Below are 19309 nucleotides of genomic sequence, written 5' to 3' on the forward strand. Positions count from 1 at the left end.
TAACGGCATACATTTATTAATTGAGTCAAAAACATTCATTTGGAGTCAAAAACATTCATTTTATTTTAACTTAGAACAATATAGATGTGCTTATCTTTGTTTTTTGTTATTTTTTTTTTAATGTACACTTGTTTGTTTGTTTATGTTTCTGTCACCTCGCTCGCGCTGTAGAGGACCATGCGCCGGAAGTATTCGCTAAACCGGAAGTTTACCCCTGGCCCGACGAACAGTAAGAAAGCAATGGCGGGGGACACTTCAACGGAGCTTCTTTTTCTAGATACGTTTAAGCACCAGAATGCTGAGGTAATGTTTCTGACGCCCTTCCACCCTCTTGTATATTTACTCATGAGCTGCCTGCATACAGTACTCATATCGATTATATTCAGGAGTTTTGGTGGATGATCCTCAACTTCCAAGCTAACGATATCAACTTGGCTAGCATTAGCAGTTGCATCATGGTTGTTATAATAATGTTGCAATTTGCAGCTTTTGTTGCAACACGCACTTGTCTAATTGTAGCTATATTTATGCCAAACATACCCATTAAACGTGATTTTATTAAACACCACGCAGCTGAAGCCTTGCGCAGTGTGTTTGCTAGTTAGCCAAGTGGCTAAAGCCTCTGAGCGGCCGGCAAAAGTGTTCTAGTGTGAAGTTTAAGTTGTAGTTAGTATGTCTAGTTAAGTCATTGCACTATAAAAATGTTTGTATTAATTAGGATATTCTATGCACTTCAGCTAACCAACGTGGATGTGGTGCGGTTTCCTTGTGGGGTGCTAATCACAGAGGTGCGGGTCATACCTCCAGGAATCAAAGCACACAGCAACTTACCTGACAGCAGAGCGTTTGGGTAAGAGCCATATGGCACGCGCAACACTCAGTGACATACATTAAATCTCCAGTGAGTAATGTTCACCAAGATAAAGCTGATGCAGTCTATGACAGATGATGGAACTGATTTGGAGAGGTGTTGATTGAACTTTATGGTGATATTATGATTTTTTCGAGCTGTTGAATTATGTGACGTCAGGATGAGAGGTGTTTCTAATAATTTGTCCACCACTTATTTAAATGAGGGTGTACTAAATAGCTGAGTTTAGGCCTATCCAGTAAACTGGCATCGGAATATAGTTGCAGGTGAGGAAGCACCAATCTGATATGCAGGATCAGTATTAGTGTTGAAGTTCATATAAGACCTTATCAGAGCAGACTGGTCCTCTGTATTGACAGATATGGAATTGTGTTGGGAGGGCAAAGTTAGATCGGTGCGTCCATAGTTGCAAGAAATCCTTAACCTAATTGCTGATGACGTATTGCTTCTGGACATGTTTCTTTGCTACAGGTACTTGAGATGTATGTGTGCCTGTAGGAAAGTAGTATGATACCTGAGCTCCAATTGTTGTGTGGGTCCTGATTCCCACTTAGCCTGTTGGGTGTGATGTAATTTATCTGAATGATTGGGCTCAGTGCTGAACAATGCACAAACCTGAGCAGGTCAGGTGTCTGTGTGGTGTAGAGGTGGGGGATTTGGTTTAAATCCGCTATCAGGATAAATGTCATTTTATATCACAAATCAAAGCTTTTAATCATGTTGAGGCCACAGAATCCAAGTTCTGCTTATTGATTTACCACATTGTCTATAGTGCTCTAACACACCCAGCAGATATGTTAAAGCATTTTGTACCATGGCATAAACGGTATGGAAAATCTCTTGACAGTCGAAAAATATTTCTTGCCTCAGACTTTGCACTCAGTGGTCATTTTATTAGGTACACATGGTACACATCTAATGCAACCCAATACAACTATTCTACCGTAAAGTCTATTTCTGTGACGCCCATAATGTTCAGTTTTTTGCTGACAGTGTCATACAGGTGTTACTTTTCTTATATTTTTTGTAGTGCAGTCATAGTTAGTGATGGTATTGTACTGGACTGCATCATATTCAGAGGTGTTTCTAGTATTCTGCCCCTCATATAGATACATAGATAAGAAAGAAAAAAAATTAGAAACCCCTCTCAGCATAATATAGTCAAGTACAACAACACTGTGACTGTGACCAGAGTAATAAAATAAATCTATAATTGATGTCACCAAGAACTGAACATTTTAAACTTCATAAAGGACGTTTATGGCAGAACTGCTGTATTGAATTGTAATAGATTGTACATGTGTACCTAATAAAGAGGCCACTAAGTGCACATTGTTATATTGCAAACGCTCATGTTGATGTACAACCCCTGTTGCAAAACAGTTGTCAGCTAGTCCTTTTTGACATACATTCAGTTGAAAGCAGCACAAAAACAATGTGTTTAATGTTTTAGCTGTTTATCCTGAATTTGATGCAAGACATTTCAAACACGTTGGGACAGAAGCAGCTAGAGACTGGGAAAGATGTGGAATTCTCCAAAAACACCTGTTTGGAACATTCCACAGGTAAACAGGTTCATTGGTAACAGGTGAGAGTATCATGATTGGGTATGAAAGGGGCATCCTGGAAAGGCTCAGTCGTTCACAAGCGAGGATGGAGCGAGGTTCACCACTTCGTGAACACATGATTGTATAAAGGATATTACTACATGGACTCAGGGACACAGTTTTTATTTACATTTTACAGAGTGACTCATCTTTTTTGGGATCAGGCTTGTATAACTCAATACTGGTGAAGTCTCTTTGGAAACCAGGGGACTGAGCCCTGACTTCCTCATTACAGTGAGTGTGTTTCTGTTTTTCCAGGGAGACGTCTCCTCATGCCTTCCAGTTGGAGCTGTTCTTCAACAATGTCACCAAACCCAACAGCCCCTCGTTCCACAGACTGGGCAGGTCAGAATGATTTTCACTCTCCTCCCTCCTCCCTTTTGTTTCTGTATTCCTCCGAGCTTCTCCTCCACCTCTTTTATTTCCCAGTGAACTCATGAGAGTGCTCAAGACACAGGTGTCGGTCTCACCTGTAGAACCAGTCACGGTAGCATCTGAGCCCTGCGTTCGGAGGCCAGTGGGGTGTGTGTTCTCACCTACCCATATTCTGGTCCCTTTGTTCTCATGCTGGCTAACTGGTCTCTCCAGAAACTCATCCACACCCACACAGTAGCTGAAAGTGACACAAAACCTCGGAGATTCTAGTAAAATAAAAGAGTAGTGGCATGCTTGAGTGAAATGTTTTTATTCTGACAGAGGTGTGCACAGTAGCACCAGAGCATAAACTCGTATTTAGAGGTGTACATTGTGTAAGAGTTGTTGAAAACTGAAAATAAGACACACCCTAATTATTATGACTGCCAGGAAAGTTGGGAGTAGACTTTTTAACCTGTCGGATTACTTTTGATGTATCTTGCACATGCCAAAAACAAATTTGACTGAAATGTTTATAGACAAATGACTCTTGGCCCAAGAATCCATTTTGTCAGCTGAGGTTATGATTCAGATCTGGATGATTCACAAAGGCACAGTACTGAAGTTTTGTCTTTTGGCTTGCATTGAGAGAGAGAGAGAGAGAGAGAGAGAGAGAGAGAAAATACTGATGGATAATTGTAGACCATGTTGTCCTTACTGGTTTTGCATCACACTTTCTGACTTTGCCCAATATGATTGTGAAACAGGTTTTAAGTTGAATTCCATGTGGTATTGAAAAGGCCTTAAAAAGTCTTGAATTTAACTCGGTTAAGCCTGCAGAAGCACTTCTTTTATTGAAATGAGGTGACAGCCCTTTATTAGACAGTTGGCAATAGAGGGCTGACAGGAAACAAGGGGAGAAAAAGAGTGAGATGGGGCATGAGGAGGAGTGCTTTTTACACATTATTACACAGCCATTTTGTGCTGGTTTGAAGGAGGTTTATCTTGGACCTAACAGATTGCTGTTGCACTTGATTGCAGTCACACTGTATTTTCTAAAAATAAAATCTGGAACAGTAATGATAAACAAACATACGCACGTTTAAGAATATTTCGGCCTTGATGTATAGTTCCACTGATGTTTTAACCTGCCCTGTCTTACTTTCTGCCCTCAGTCTGGAATATGACGAGAACAAGTCCATTGTGTTCAGACCCAGTGGAAAGGTAAATTAGTGCCCACGAGATGATTTGTGTTTTTATTTTGTTTGTTTGTTTGTGTTGATTTTGTGAATAACTAAATTTAATTCTGCCTGCAGGTGAACACAGATGGCCTGGTGCTGCGTGGCTGGTACACCAGTCTGACTCTAGCAGTGTATGGGACAGCAGAGCGCTCACATGGGCATGACCAAAGCTCACCCCCTCCTCCTCCACCCCCGCCCCCTCAGCAGCCCAGCGGGCCCAAGAGGATCGTTAAACAGGGTGGGCATCAATACGCCAAAACTATCCAATACTCTCGCCTTTTCCTGGATTTGCCTGTCATAACGTTGATCTCTTGTACTGTTTGTTTTTTAGAGTGGGAAAAAGATGACCAGTACAATGGCAGCCCACCCAGACCAGCACCCAGAGGACCTCGAACACCACCTGGGCCTCCACCCCCAGATGATGACGATGAAGAGCAAGTCCAAGTGACGGGTCAGAACTGTATGAATCACTTTATATCAGCTGCTGCTGGATCCTGATTGATCAGCAGTGACAGAGATGGTGCTGTAGTTTAAGCGTCCATCTGGTTGATGCTTCTCATAATTAAATGTTGCATCAGTGATTCTCCTTAATTAAAACTCAGAGTTATGACTTGAGAAAAACCCAGACAGTTCAACAAACACTTATTTCCTGTGAATATTGCAGGATGAGTTTTCCTGATATTTTTTAGGAACTTTTTATACAATTCTCTGTCTGTATTACGTAGTTTTTTGTTATTTTAGCTCTTTGCTGTTTAGCAGAGAATGAAGGCTCTGTGAATCAGGCTGGTGTTCAGATCTTCACTGCCTAATCCTGTGAGAGTTTTTTAACTTTATATCTTAAATATTAATCAAAAGTTTAAAAATGACCTTTTCATGTAGTTTTCCTCACACCTCTTAAATCAGGAAGACCTCTCGACCCCTAGTTCAGGTCAAGACCCCCCAGTTGGGGACCAGTGTTTTAACCCATGTGCAACCATTTTACATGCTTTACATTATTATCTACAGTTTGTTTGAGTTTATAACCAAGTTTATTTGTTTTTATCAAATGTCTACTAATTGCTTGGTTGCTCAATGTTCAAGTTCATTTCAGTCCAATATGAAAATGAACATACAGACTTGAACCATGCTTGATGTCTCCATCGCACTTTATTTTTCTCTGTTACCCTCTCGCCGTGTGGTAATATGGTCGGAAAAGTATTTGAAAACTCTGCCAATGTGTTCTTGTACAAGTACAGGGCACATTATGTTCACTGTGATGAGTTACCTAGCAAGTCTCTGCATGCTGGTTATCACAGTGTACTGAAATTAATGAAAGCCACTGGCTGCCTGCCAGAGGGGAAACATATTATAAAAGGCATTATGCTTTGGACAATATTTGGCAGTATTGGCTTATACTTTGTGTAAAGTGTAAGAATTGTTTTATAAACAGACTAAAACATGTGAGTGTGATCCTCTGTGTTGTGACGTCTTCAGTGGGTGTGGTCAAAGATGAGCCGTGCCAGGGCCGTGACGACTACCTGGAGGCCGTTTCGCCCGAGAGATCGCTTCCTGCTGACGAAGCATACTCAGATGCTGAACAAGAGGAAGAAGGCGATGAGGAGGAAGAGGAGGAGCAGGAGGAGGAAGAAGATGCACGGACCGAGGGCAGCGTGCCGGAGGAGGAGGAGGAGGAAGAAGAGGAGGAGGAAGATGAGGGTGAGGACGAGGAAGAGGAGATGGAGGAAGGTAGGAGAGTGAGTTTGTGAGTGTAGGATAGTCTACAATCCCAAATGGACGCCTGGCCCTGAACCCCTCGGTACTGCAAACTCATCCGACTTCCCAGGGGCCCATGGGAGCAGGGTCCATTTGGGACTGAGTGACAGTTGGAGAGAGTGTGTGTGTCCTCTGGCATGCTGCCTCTATCAACAACAGCTGGATGCTCCAAACTCTCAGCTAGCCCGCGACAGGCTGCTCTGAAGGCTTGTGATCAACATTCATAAGCGGACATGTGGAGGTCTAGTCCACATATCCTGACAGCCATGGCTGATGCTTGTGCTGTAGTCAATCCTGCATGTCAAACTAACCCAACCTGTTGGGAGTGATGCTGCAATGTGTGCAAAAGTTTGTGTATGCCTTTATAAATGAGCAAGGGAGTAAGTAGCAGCCACTGGCCTCCTCATTTCCATTCATTTTGCACACATATTTTATGAAGGATCTGAAGACTCTTGTTCATAATACATTAACTTTTGTCAAATTTCTCCTCTCTTTCGTCTGTTCAGGCGATGATGGCTATGAGCAGATTTCCAGCGATGAGGATGATCTGGATAATGGTACCTTCAAGTTGCCCTCCTTTGACATGGACTACACTCCTGAGGACCTGGCATCTGTCCCGCCTGTCCAGTATGACCCGTATGAGCGAGAACTCAGACCCCTGTTCTACTTCACGCCTCCATACAAGACCCGCTTTGATACCCAGTTTGAGAAGGCCAGTGTGGAGGAACCCAGGGACCCTGGTGGAACTGAAGGACAAGCAAGTGGAGAGGAGGCTGAGGCTGTTGCGCAGCTGAAAGAGCTACTTGCTAGTATTGGGGATGACAGAGATGCTCGCTGGGTTACTGCTCTGGAAGAGGCACCTGGACTACTGGCCAAAGGGTTGGCTTATTTAATGAAACAAGGAGAGCGAGAGATGGAGGACCCTGTTGGAGTTTTGGCCGAATGGGCACTCCAAGCTCTGAACATGGAGGTCGCTCTCACACAACCCATTGCTCTTAACCTCAGACAGTTGAAAGCTGGTGCCAAGCTAGTGTCATGCCTAGCAGAGTGCCCGCAGGGCCTCACAGCTCTGCTACGTGAAAGGGCCCTGAATGTGCTGCTGGAGCTGCTCAACGCAGACCACGTCTCCTCCACCCTGAAGCTGAGTATCCTGAGGGCTCTGGGTGCTCTAATCAGTGCTCCTTCAGGTGTGGAGGCTTTCCTACAGGCAGGGGAGTCAGAGAAGAGTGGCTATCAGGTTAGCATGACACAGAAGCTTTTTAATTTTATACAGATTTCCTTGTATATCTCTTTTGCAGTGATCTCACATTGGAAATTTCCAGTTTACCATTTTTAATCATCCGAATGAGTCAGCCTTAAAGGCTTCACATTCACAGAGAGCATTCAGAAAACACTGACTAACTGAACAAGGTGATGAATTTTTTCTTCCGTCATCTGGCACTAAACTTACTCTCCTTTATAGCGTTTGGTTCAGCTGTTCCTGCGTGAAGAAACCGTGAGGGTCATAACAGCTGGCAACGCCATATTGCAGAAATGCCACATGTATGAGGTGCTGGTCGATCTGCAGCGTGCAGCAGCAGCATTGAGTGAACCACAGCAGGTAGACACACATTCATTCACACACGCATAATGTTACTAACTTCAAAGACGAATTACATTTTTCATGATAATTGTGAATGACTGTGATTCTCAGGAGGAGATGGAGGATGCAGAGAGCCCCATGGAGGAGGAACCATCTCTGAGCTCGTCTCCTGTGAGCGAGGCAGAGCTTGACAGGCTGGCGGGGGTTTTGGAAGAATTACATCACCTCCTAGAGACGGCTCCTAACTGCATGGTGCAGCCACCTGGGAAAGCTTTCCCCACGAGTGCTAGAATAACAGGACCACAAGAGCGGGATGACCCCTACCCAACACTGTACAGGTACACGTTCAAATACATATGACCTCAAAGCTCACATTGTGCTGAAACTCAGATGCTAAGTTCAATTTATTTGTGACTCTTTGATTTGTAATAATACACTTTTTCCTTTTTCAGGTATATGCATGCTTGCCATTTCCTGGAGAGCACGGCGGCGGTGTTGTCAGCAGCTGCAGCGGCTGGCCACCTAGGTGTCACCCAAGCTGTGAGAGAGCTCCTGCGCTTCCTGTCGCTCACCCAGTCAGGTCTGCTCTTCCTTCTCGCCCAGCCCACTCCCGCCAACTTGCTGCTGCGTCTCCTGGCGTCGATGGCAGAAGCCGAGGTCGAGGACACCACCTTCACAGGGGGGGAGGGAGGTCTCACTGGGCCAGGGTTTGGTGAAGAGGGCTTCGGCGTGTGGCTCATGCAGGCGCTGCACGCGCTGCAGGGTGTGTCAGAGCTAATGAGCCATGTGGCCACAGGGGGAGATGGAGGAGCTGGGCTGGAGGAAGGTGACAACGCGGAGGTACTGGGAATGCTCCATGCACTCTACCTGATGACCTTCACACAGACTGGTCGCAGTGCTGTGGCTCACGTTTTCAGCCTGGACAACAACCTGTCCTGTCTGGTCACCCTGCTCCAGCACCACAGCAAGGACGGACAGGGGTACAGCTGTCTCCTCCTTCTCATTGTGTCTCTTCCTGTATGACGTGGTTTCATTTCACCAGTGCAGTGATTTCTGAGTGTTTTTTCACTTTTTGTCTCTTTTTGCTGTAGTGAGGCCAAAGCTCGTAAAGCAGTGACTTATAACTATGCCTGTATGCTGGTGCTGCTGGTAGTGCAGAGCTCGAATGAACTGCGGATGATGGAACAATATGCTGCCCCACTCCTCACCATAGCCAAGGCTGATGACACCAATGCCAAGTTACAGGGTAAATATTACCAATGATGCATTCAAGTGTGTTGTCATATTTGTGTATATCTTTAGTCTTTGTGTGTATGTGTATTTGATCATTAAAGTTTTGGTCTTCCTTCATTCTTCAAGAGCTTAGCAAATGGCTGGAACCTCTAGAAAAGCTTCGCTTTGAGATGGGCAGCATTCCCACCCTCATAGACTACATCAAACAGGTACAGATCTCTCACTGGGTGTACACACTGTTGGAGTAAAGCAACATTTCACTGCATTCTCATTCACTCTGTGTGAGCTTTCAACTCCCTGTATCACCTGCAGACAGACCCAATAAATCCTGAGTCCTGTTACTTTACTGAGTGAGAAATCTGTTCAGTTGGCAGCATCTGGGCAGCTGCCAATGGTTTGTCTATAACATTTAATTCGGAGAGCCAGTGAACTCTTTCAGGTATCTCGTCCTACCCTAACACACAGGAACTGGCCTGTCAGACAACAGAACTGTTCTGAAAGCGAAGACAATTTCTTTAGTCACACGATGAACTATATGTTTTTTATTGAAGTTAGTACCTTTGATCCCCTGAAATGCTCTGAAAATGCTCAAACGTATACCTGCTCTGTAGCATATCTGAGTCACAGCTATATACAAAGAAGAGACCTATATTTAATTTTAAACATACGTCTTCTCTTTTGTCTTCAGAATGTGGAAAATGTGTTGACTGCTGAGGGAACTGGACTGGTTACTGCTCTCAGGGTCCTTTATCACATTGCCTGCCCTCCACCTGCTGTAGAAGGTAAAGACAACAAATATGATTTTTGTAATAGTTCAGCTGATAAAATTTTCTGTGGTCATATCGTCTTCTCTTTGCTTGAAGGTTTTTGTTTTGAATATTGAAGGTGCCCTGTGAAGTGTCTCATGGAGTTGTCCTAAAAGCAAACAAAAGCTATGTTATTCAGTTATTCACCTCAGAAACCACACTCACACTCAAAGGAAATCTTTTCAACAGCTTTGTTTGACCTCAAGGATACACAATATCCGCTTTTATTGTGTGTATCCTTGAGGTCTGACAAACCCGTTGAATGAATTTCCTATCCCATATAACATTTAATAAGCCGATTATGTAAGCTTTTGAAATCCTGCTTTGTTTACATCCACGTTCACCAGCTTGGAGTTTTATTCTTCTCTACCTTTGCTGGTACATGACAGCATTTCATGTCTCTGGGAATGTGCATGTACAGCACATATGAATCCTTGAGTGCAAACAAAACTTGGACACACTCTTTCACAGTGTCTTCCTTCTCTCTTACAGGTCAGCAGAGGGATCTGAAATGGAGTCTGGCAGGGGTCCAGCTGTTCTCCGGCGAGGGTCTGGATACATGTGTGCGTGTCCTACAGAAGCTGTGCAGCGTGTTGCTGCAGCCATGGCGTGTGCATGGACACATGGGCCCCACGCCGCAGCGCTGCATGATCCTCAGTATATGTATCAGCACACTGCGATTGTTGCGCACCATGCTGACAGAGCTGCTACGTGGCGGAGCTTTCCAATTCAGAGACACTCGCGTGGCCAGCGTGTTGGTGACGCTCCACATGATCGTGTGCTCCATCCCTGCATCTGGACGCCTGGACGGAGAGGAGACCAGAGTGCAGGCGCTAATCGTTGATGTACTGCTCACCTTCACGCAGGGTGTTAATGAGGAGGTGTGTGAATTAGCAACAGTGCAGGCACGTTTGTTTAGCCAAGAAATATTGTAATAGTAATAGTGTCTGGAGTAGTCAATGTGTGTGTGTGTATGTTTGGTGCAGGTGACTCATACAGAAGAGACTCTGGCCAGTAACACGTGGTCTCTGATGCTGAAGGAGGTTTTGGGCTCACTGCTGAAAGCTCCTGAAGGTCTCTTCTCTGGTCTGACGTTGCTCTCTGAGCTCCTGCCTCTTCCACTGCCAATGCAGACCACTCAGGTAAATCACTCTATCCTACTGGTCCCCTGTCTATCCTGCACATCCTTTCACCTTCTGATAATTCTTGTCTTGGCATACAGACTAATATTAATAGACCTGTGGCTCCATAGGTGATATCAGTCCAAGATGTGGCTGTAGCCTTAAACACAAGGAAGCTGTGGAGCATGCACATACGGGCACAGTGGAAAGTGTTTTCCGAGGCGTTCAGGTGTGTGTGTGCCACCACCTGCCCTCCTCTCCTGGCCATTCTGAGAAGAATGTGTGTTCAGCTGGCAGACTTGTCTTCACCCACTGCGACACTTATCATGAAGACCCTGCTGGACCTGCAACTGGAGGAGCTGCAGCCGTGAGTGGAAGAAAACACCATCAGTTGTTTGTGTTTATGCTGTGAATTGCATCTTAAGTGTGGGCCATGTGCTGTCTGCAGGGAGGAGGGGAAGGCTGTGTGCTGGGGCCAGGTCCTGCGTCTGCTTTCTCTGATGGATGCTCTGGTATCACAGAGAGCGTGTAAGAGCGCAGCACTTCACCTGCTGTCCGGGTCTGTGTCTGGAGACGAACAGCTGGCCGATTTGTTCCCCTTGCTGCTGTCTCTGTTGGTTCCTCCAGCCGACCACTCCTTACAGCAGCAGCAGTGCAGCGAACTAGTGGGGACAATATTACAGTCACTGTGTGACCAGGTAAGCAGTAGAGTGCACGTGAAGGGAAACATGGACGAGTCCTTCCGAGGAAAAGGATAAAGCCTTGAAAATATTCTGTCTTCACCAGGATATTTCTCTGGTGGTATCTTCGCCTGGTGAAAGCTGCGTGTCGGAGGCTGAGCAGCTGGCCAATGCACTTCCGGGGCGAGAGATGATGTCATCAGTGTGCAATGCCTTGTTGGAGGTTTTGGGGAATTCAGAGAGCAGTGTCCCACTCCTCCTCACCTGTATCAGGACTTTGACATTCCTCACCGAACATGACTATGGACTCTACCACCTCAAAGTGTAAATGGCAATGCTGTCTTGTTTCTTGGCATTACCTCTGTCTCCTCTTATCATCTATCTTCTATGAGGTATAGTGTCCTTTTCTTAGTCACACAACACTTTGATTGTACTTAATCTTTGTTCTCAGCGCACTGAAGAAACATGGCGCCGGTCTGTGCTCGCTGTTGAAGAGACTGGTGTTCCCCTTCAACAAGGACTCAGCAGATCTGCTCTCGACTCTGCTTGACTTCCTCAGACAGATCGTCAACACAGAAACAATGGTCAGTACCTGCTTTTATGGCTGGTTCATGTTTCACCTAGAAGTAAATACCAAAGCACAAAAAGTGTACATGCTGTCAAAGTAACTGAAGAATTATTATTGGTGACATGTTGGAAACAGTTAGAACTAGAAGATGTGGCAATGGCTGTTTTTGCAAGTTTCCATGGTTGCACTAATCCTACGAAATGCTTTTAGTATGATTTCCCAGGCACATGCATAAAGAAAAAAACAAATACTCTGAATCTCTTGCAGAGTTGCAGACAGTTTGTGATTTTGTCGTTGAATCTGTATGTGTTCCACTCCAGTGTGTTGATGAGAGCCAGGGCTCCGGTGAGGACTCTGCCTTCACTGCTCCACGGTTACTGTCGGGCTCTGAGATGAAAGCTCTGCTGCAGTGGGAAGAGTCCGAGTCCCATCCGCTCCCCACTCTAGAGAAACTGATTACGGTACAAATTCTGAGTACATGTGTAGTGAAGTAAAGGTTGATGCTCACTTGGCGTTTAACTAACTTTGTAAGTCTGTGTTTGTCTGTAGAAAATGTGTAAGGAAGATGATTCACTGGAGACCATGTTGGAGAATGTGATTGTTCTGAAGCAGACACTGGAGACGGCCTCAGACACGCCTCCTGCAGCTGATACTGAGCCCACTCTGCCAGCACCCGAGACGCTTGGGGCCCAGTTTAATCACAGGTACAAAGTGACTTACGTCAAGTTTTTTTCTTTGTTGTCTTCATTCAGTTGTCAGTCAAAGGGAGGCAGTTACCATCCCATCATGCGTCTGTGTGTTGTTCTTGTAGGACGGTGTTCATTCTGTCAGAAGCTCTGGATGAGCAGCTGAAGACTCTGTGGTTCTCTCCCTTCCAAACTGAAGACATAGAAACAGACCTTGATATGGTATGTGTGCATGCAAAAATTAGAATCCAGATTTTCTTTGCTAAATAATCTTGTTTTCTCTTTCATGTAGTATTTGGTCAAAGTACCAGCAGGTAGGATGTTACACTGTGCTGTACTGTGTTCACATGATAAATAATTACTACACAATTACTACAATACTACAGTGACAACCACATTTCCTTCCCGAGCTTGATGAGTCACTTGGGAAATAAATAAATAAATCCATATTTATTAATTACACACCCATGAATTGTTGAAAATAATTATCATACCTAATTACACATCATCATGTCCAGTTATGAAGCCCTATGTCTGTCTGTGTGTGCTTGGACCTGATGTCTATGATTGCAACTTTGTCTGTTTGACAGGTGAAGGTGGATCTGGTGGGTCTGGCTCAGGAGTGTTGTCCAGACCTGGACCTGAAGGCAGAGCTGGAGCGCTCCTTCCTATCTGAGCCCTCCTCTCCCGGTCATACCAAAGCTCCGAAAGGTTTCCGACTGGGCAAACACAAACATGAGACGTTCATCACATCAAGGTACGATTCCAGCGTTTGGTTGTATTTTAACTTCGTATTTTCGTCACATCTGCTCTGCATTATTTTTTACAGAGAACTAACATCTTGTTTTACTCGACTGCATGTCGTCTGGCACTTGTCTCCGCAGCGGTAAATCAGACTACATTGAGCCTGCTAAGAGAGCCCACATCATGGCTGCTCCTCGCGGCCGCGGAGGTCGAGGAGGGTTTGGACAGAATCTCTGCCGACCACATGATATCTTCCGCCAGCGCAAACAGAACACCTCCCGTCCTCCCAGTATGCATGTGGATGACTTTGTGGCGGCAGAGTTTAAAGACATTACAACCCCTCTGGGACTGTTGCCCCCTAAACGGCCCCCCAAGAGCTCCCCCAAACCCCCCACCAGAGGACTGTTCACTGGTAACAGAGGCAGAGCCACCTTCCACAGCCAGACTCGCTTTTTCACTCCACCACAACCTAAAGGTGTCCTGCTGTCCGGTACGTACACACAGACACTTTCAACTCAAGTTCATGGTCTTCATCAGCAGATGGAGCTTGCTCAGGTGTCGTTACATTGTACCACCTGTTATCATGTGACCAAAGTTCCATTCATCAATGAGATGTGGTGTTTTTTTCCGAACTAATAGTTTGCTGTGCAGAATATATAGAAGTGGTTTGGCATTTGGGCTTACTGCAGGTCAGAACCACTTGTTGGCCACTAGAGGGAGATAAATCCTGTCTTTGTGGTTTTGTAGGTAACTACGCTCGTCGGGAAGGAGGCCGTGGTTCCTCATGGAGCGGACAAGTTCCAGCTGTCACCCACAGAGGAACCTACAGTGAACCCCGCGGAGGCCAGAGCAACTTCACACGTGGACCGCTGCCCTCCAGACAACCCCCAGCAAGTATGAAGCGCACACACACGCATACACACAGCCTTTTTGCTTGTTTTTAACTATGAATTTTGAAACTTGGAACTCAAAACCTGGTGCTTTTGTCTTTGTCTCCCTCCATTTTTATTTATCAGGTGCATATCGACTGGCTCCACGGGACCGAGCCCCACGAGGAAGAGGAGGCGCCGGGCTGTCGTGGCTTAGCGGGGGAGGAGGCGGTGGCAGTGCTGGAGGAGGAGGGGGAGGCGGAGGAGGAGGAGGTGGAGGAGGAGGAGGGGGGAGAGGATCTCAGGGGAGCAAGTTCAGTGGTGGGGGAGGGAGCGGAGGCGGCAGGGGCAGACATGTTCGCTCCTTCACCAGGTAAACTCACCTGGGCAATGACTGCAGCCTTTCATGGCAACATATGGACCAATCAGGATATTATATATACTGTCTCCATGGTAACATGGTGGGATGATATTGTCACAATGACGTACTGACTTTGTGTTGATGTTTTATGTTTTGTTATTATGAGTTGTGCTCAGAGAATAAAGGTCGTTGCTACCGAGCCTAGACGTTTGTGTTTTAAGCGAACACCAGATGAAATAATGAAGTGATGCAGACAGTGACCACGATTACCTTTACACAGCAGAAGGTCGTTCAGGGTGCAACACAAAGGAATCTACACTACAGCCTAAGTGGCCATTTTTAAAAGATGTCTCTTGATTTGTTCCTTGTGTTTAATGAGTGAAAGTGGAGACGAAGGATTTATGAGGCAGAGAGGTGCATGATGTACAACGCAAGTTAAATATCACAGCTCTCATGTGACACGTGACTTTGCCAACTGCAGCATCAGATCGCCATACTAACACCAAAAATGATTTTGTTAGTGATACCAGCAGTCCTGTAGTCTTGATGGAGATGATTACAGCTAAAACACATTAGATTTGACACCATAGCACAAAAGCTACACCAGCTGCCCTCCAAGAGTGGCATCGCATGCCTCGTTTTTCATACCTTAGACAACCCCAGGAGAGATTTCACATTATGAGTCAAGAAACAATTTTCAACATTTTAGTTTTGTTAGGGTTTCTGGTGTAACAACATTCTTACAGGACACAAAAAAAAACTTAAACATTTTTGAAACAGAGTAATCAATAGTGAGGAGTAGGAGTAATCTGGTCCTGAGATGAAGAAGTTTACTTGAAGTAACTGTTTTTAACTGATTTTCACAATGATCTGGTTGCAGAGGTGATCAAGGATGAGTCTACAAAATGAATCTAGTCCCCTTCAGAAGCATCTACAGTCAAAAGATCACTTAAGTTTGTAGAATTACACAAAAAGACGTGTCTGTCATGTGGCTTGTTCCGCAGCAGACTTTCTTTTTTTAAACTCAATGCCAGACACTACAGAACTACTGTTCATGCATAGAGTTTGTATTATTAAACTCTTGTCGGAAACTGCTTGAATCTGGTTTGGCTAATTCCCCACCAGTCCAGTCTACTCAAATGACTGTCACCTCCCGGCTCTTCCTCTTGATGCAGTCTAGAGTCAGGCTCCTCGTTCCCCCCTTGCGCACCCCCTCTCCCAGCTGAGGTGATGGAGGTGGGCCCGATATATGTAGTGATAGACTGGAGGCATTCAAAGATGTCTGCCTCTGCTGGTGTCTTGTCGGCTCGGTGTTTAGTTCCCATCCCGATGTCTGCTGGTCTCCCTGATGCTGGTCCCTGGCTGCCTGTTCCACAGGATGCTGACTCCTGGTTGGCTGCCGGTCTCTGAGGAGCTCCAACAGTTCCCTGTTCTCCAGCTCAGCTACTGCCAGCTCCTGTCTTCTCAGACGCTCTGCGGCTAACAGGGCTCGCATGTCACACATCACAAGGGACAACTGACCCTGCACAGAGAGGACGCGCGATTACTGGACATGCATCAACATTCACAGCACGGACTTTCCTGAGTTACTGAGAGTGGAGGAAGCATTTGCTGAAGGGTTATGTGTGAAGAGTGAAAATAATAAATATTGAATCTCAATTTCTAAGCCAACATGGATGAAATTGGAAATAAGAGCATAAACATTTCCAAGAAAACTGCTGATGAAGATCATGTGACAAAAGCTCTAGAACAGCTATTAAATTAGCTTGTTCTGTAGTTTGATGCTTTCACCAAATGGGAACTCAAGTCATGTGCCAGTGCCTCAAGCCTTAACGTCAGGCCTGCTGTGAACAAACATAAGAAGGATTGACAAGTCACCTTGAGCTCCTCCACCTCATTCTTCAGCTGCGACTCTTTCTGCACCATGTGTCTCCTCTGCGAGTCCAACCGAGACTCCATCTCTCGTTTCACCTCCTCCACCTTACACAGCATTTCTGCCCTGCCGTGAACATTTAACAGGACAAATTTATGATCTAAACAAACCAATGCAAACTGTAGCTCTGTGTTGAGGATTAGGAGAGAGTGAAGACATCTTCAGAACCGCACACATACGTACCTGAGCATCTCCACTTCTGTGCGCAGCTCTGCCACGCAGTTGTGCTGCGATTGGTCAATGGAGAGAAGAGTGTGGCCGCAGCCATTGGGACACTCCCTGCTGCGGAAGTTACATTCAGACAGGTGAGCCTCCAAACCCCGCCTCTCTACCTGCACAGGACAACCTGAGAGGACAGCAGCACAGAGATGGACATGCCTCACATGAAGCAACCATTTACTGTTTCTATGTAAATGCATATAACTGGTAGACAGTCTTCTAAAAACAAGTCAAAGCAGTTTACTCATATACCTTCTACTATGTGGAAGTGAAAGGATTAATTTAGTTAATTTAATTGACTACTTAATATGCTTAACAATGCACTTGAAACAATAGGACAAAAAATAAGATTGCACTGTGGTACAAAGACTTGTAATTGTTCTCCACCCCTGAACGTACAAACCATGCCTTTATACTCCTATTGCTCTTGTCAAGCCTCATCTTTGACCCAAATGTAATAACTTCTCACAGATCACAGCAGTCATAGACAGCAAAGGGAATCTCTTTTGTAAAGCTCTACGCCGCTGTGTAGCACTTAACACTGCAAAAAGCCACACTGCATGCACACACTGTGTAACTGTACCTACCACAGTGGTAACATATGTACTCTCCACCTGCCAATGACACAGTCACATTGTGAACACAAGAGCACACGCTTGTATGTACATCCACATATTTAAATTGCTCATTAAAGAGTGATGGAAAGGTGACCCTGAATGCACTCTGGGTGAGGTCTGCGGGGGCTTTCAAGTCCCATACATACACTAGTTTGGGAGGTAGCCATGACAACAAAAGAGCCACCTGCTGCTCCAACCCACACAGGTGTCACATTACCTGCACATCCCACACCTCATCCACATGGATAACAACCACAAACACCACCTATTATTCTAACAAAATGACACATTAGAGGAGCTCAGTGTGAGGTTTCATACCTGTGTTAGAGCACGATATGAAGGCAAACTCGCACTCATCCTCGTGTGTGTGCAGGCTCTCCAGGGAGCACACCACCTCACAACCCTGCCTTGCATTCACACAGCGGATCTGCAGACGGTTCAGGTCGTTGCGCATGTACCTGTCATCAAGGACAAAAACAGCATCAGGCAAATAAAGCTAAGCAGTAGAAAGAAAGTGTGAAACTTAAGAATTAACTGTTGCAGTGAGGAGATGATAAAAGACAGAGATGTAGGCAGACCTGTACAGTGGTTTGAGGCTGCCCACATCCAGTGGCAATCTGTCCTCGGGACAGGAGTGATGATGGACCAGCCAGCTGCTGATGCAGGCGCAGCAGTAGGCATGCTCACAGGGCGCCTGGAGGGGGCGCTCTAACACGTCTCGACACACACAGCACAGAAGACCCTCATTCACATAGCCCACAAACCTCTCCAGATCATAGCCCATCCTGCAACCACGCAGAAAGATTTTACAAACACGACCAAAAGTTGGGAATAAAACTCTTGTCCAATCTCATTTAATTCTTTTTTTTAATATATATTTTTAATTAACAATAATATTCCTACCTGACAGATTAACTTTGATTTCATTCAACTCTTTCCTCTTCCTTCCTTCTGTTGATTTCCGCTCCTCTTGCTCCTCCACAGGCGACACTCCCTCTTATCTCTCTGCTGCTATGGTCTCTCCTCCTTCATCCTCTCTCCTTTGACCTGTTGCTCCATAAATGTGAGGGTCTCCTTTGCGTTAAAGTCCTGTGCTACCTTTGTGTCTCCATGGAGAGGTTTCCCTGACGACGAGGCTTCAGGACACTGGCAGGCAGCTGTCAGACGAGATCAGATCAGAGAGACAGACAGAATTACAGGACGAGAAGAGACACACACTGAAGAACAGACAAATACTGTAGTAGTGTGTTTTCCTCACTGCCTTACCAATAAAGCTGGATTCAGAGATTACTGTTTCTGTCTCTCTTAATGTCTCTCCCTCTCTCTCTCTCTGTCTCTCTCTCTCTGGCTCTCTCTCTCTCTCTCTCTCTCTCTCTCTCTCTCTCTGTCTCTCTCTCTGTCTCTGTCTTTCTCTCTCTCTGGATGTGGGATTAACGTGGATTACTCTCTCTCTCTCTGCCTGATTGGATTACAGACTGCATGACATCAAATGACACAAACCACAGAAATCAAAGAGCAACTCAAACCCTTGGACTCATCCCAGTTCCTTTATATTCTTTAACTTTCATTTCCACTGGAAGACGTATTTAGATCTTTTTTTTTTTTTTTGAGTAAAATTAAGAAAAACTCAATGCAAAAATGTTCCATTATAATCAACAGTTTGGGAGGCTGCATTTGTGTTGCCATGTTGCTAGAAATTGTGTAGCTATATGAAATATTTTAACTGTTGGGCATTTTATATGCACATTATAGGTTTATATGTATAAGTACAATATTCCCCTCTGAAATGAACGTGTTCATAAATTTAATTTTTCAAAGTTGAATTGTCTCAGAATTGTACTTAAATTCAGTATTTTAGTAAATGTACTTAGTTTCCATCAAGACTGTTCATTTGATTAGTTCAAGTCAATATCAAAGTAGGTGGTGAGAACAAGACAAAATATACTGAAGTATCGCAAACCTAAGTACACTATTGGAAGTATCAACAGAGAACACTAATATCATGTTCTTCAAGCCATCCAGCATGATAGAAGCCTGATAGAAAACATGCTATGGAAGCAAAATA

At 45.0% G+C, this 19309-nt stretch overlaps 2 protein-coding genes across 3 annotated transcripts; one reads left to right on the top strand and one right to left on the bottom strand.

Annotated features, from left to right (window-relative positions):
* The first annotated feature begins 224 nt into the window (after positions 1-224).
* virma (vir like m6A methyltransferase associated) lies at positions 225-14674 on the top strand. 2 transcript variants are annotated; one of them, XM_076737780.1, is made up of 27 exons: positions 225-303; positions 738-850; positions 2737-2823; positions 4008-4056; positions 4149-4311; positions 4405-4524; positions 5547-5798; positions 6332-7062; positions 7288-7425; positions 7519-7745; positions 7860-8387; positions 8499-8653; positions 8767-8849; positions 9329-9422; positions 9939-10327; positions 10433-10588; positions 10699-10934; positions 11016-11265; positions 11354-11571; positions 11699-11831; positions 12136-12276; positions 12365-12519; positions 12627-12723; positions 13092-13258; positions 13386-13735; positions 13993-14139; positions 14262-14674. In XM_076737780.1, exons 1-27 carry the CDS (start codon positions 241-243, stop codon positions 14489-14491), a joined length of 5472 nt encoding a protein of 1823 aa, XP_076593895.1. In that variant the 5' UTR covers positions 225-240; the 3' UTR covers positions 14492-14674. The 2 variants fall into 2 exon arrangements, with proteins under 2 accessions (XP_076593895.1, XP_076593896.1); XM_076737781.1 differs by having other exon boundaries at positions 5547-5768.
* A 491-nt stretch (positions 14675-15165) lies between these two features.
* Positions 15166-18649, bottom strand: rnf41l (ring finger protein 41, like). The gene is made up of 7 exons (XM_076737595.1): positions 18511-18649; positions 18148-18401; positions 17823-18029; positions 17563-17702; positions 16592-16754; positions 16354-16474; positions 15166-15997 (listed from the first exon to the last, which is right to left on the bottom strand). Exons 3-7 carry the CDS (start codon positions 18026-18028, stop codon positions 15611-15613), a joined length of 1017 nt encoding a protein of 338 aa, XP_076593710.1. The 5' UTR covers position 18029; positions 18148-18401; positions 18511-18649; the 3' UTR covers positions 15166-15610.
* Positions 18650-19309: the final 660 nt, after the last annotated feature.

Source organism: Chaetodon auriga, chromosome 8 (genome assembly GCF_051107435.1).
Source record: "Chaetodon auriga isolate fChaAug3 chromosome 8, fChaAug3.hap1, whole genome shotgun sequence".
NCBI classification, from domain to species: Eukaryota; Metazoa; Chordata; class Actinopteri; order Chaetodontiformes; family Chaetodontidae; genus Chaetodon; species Chaetodon auriga.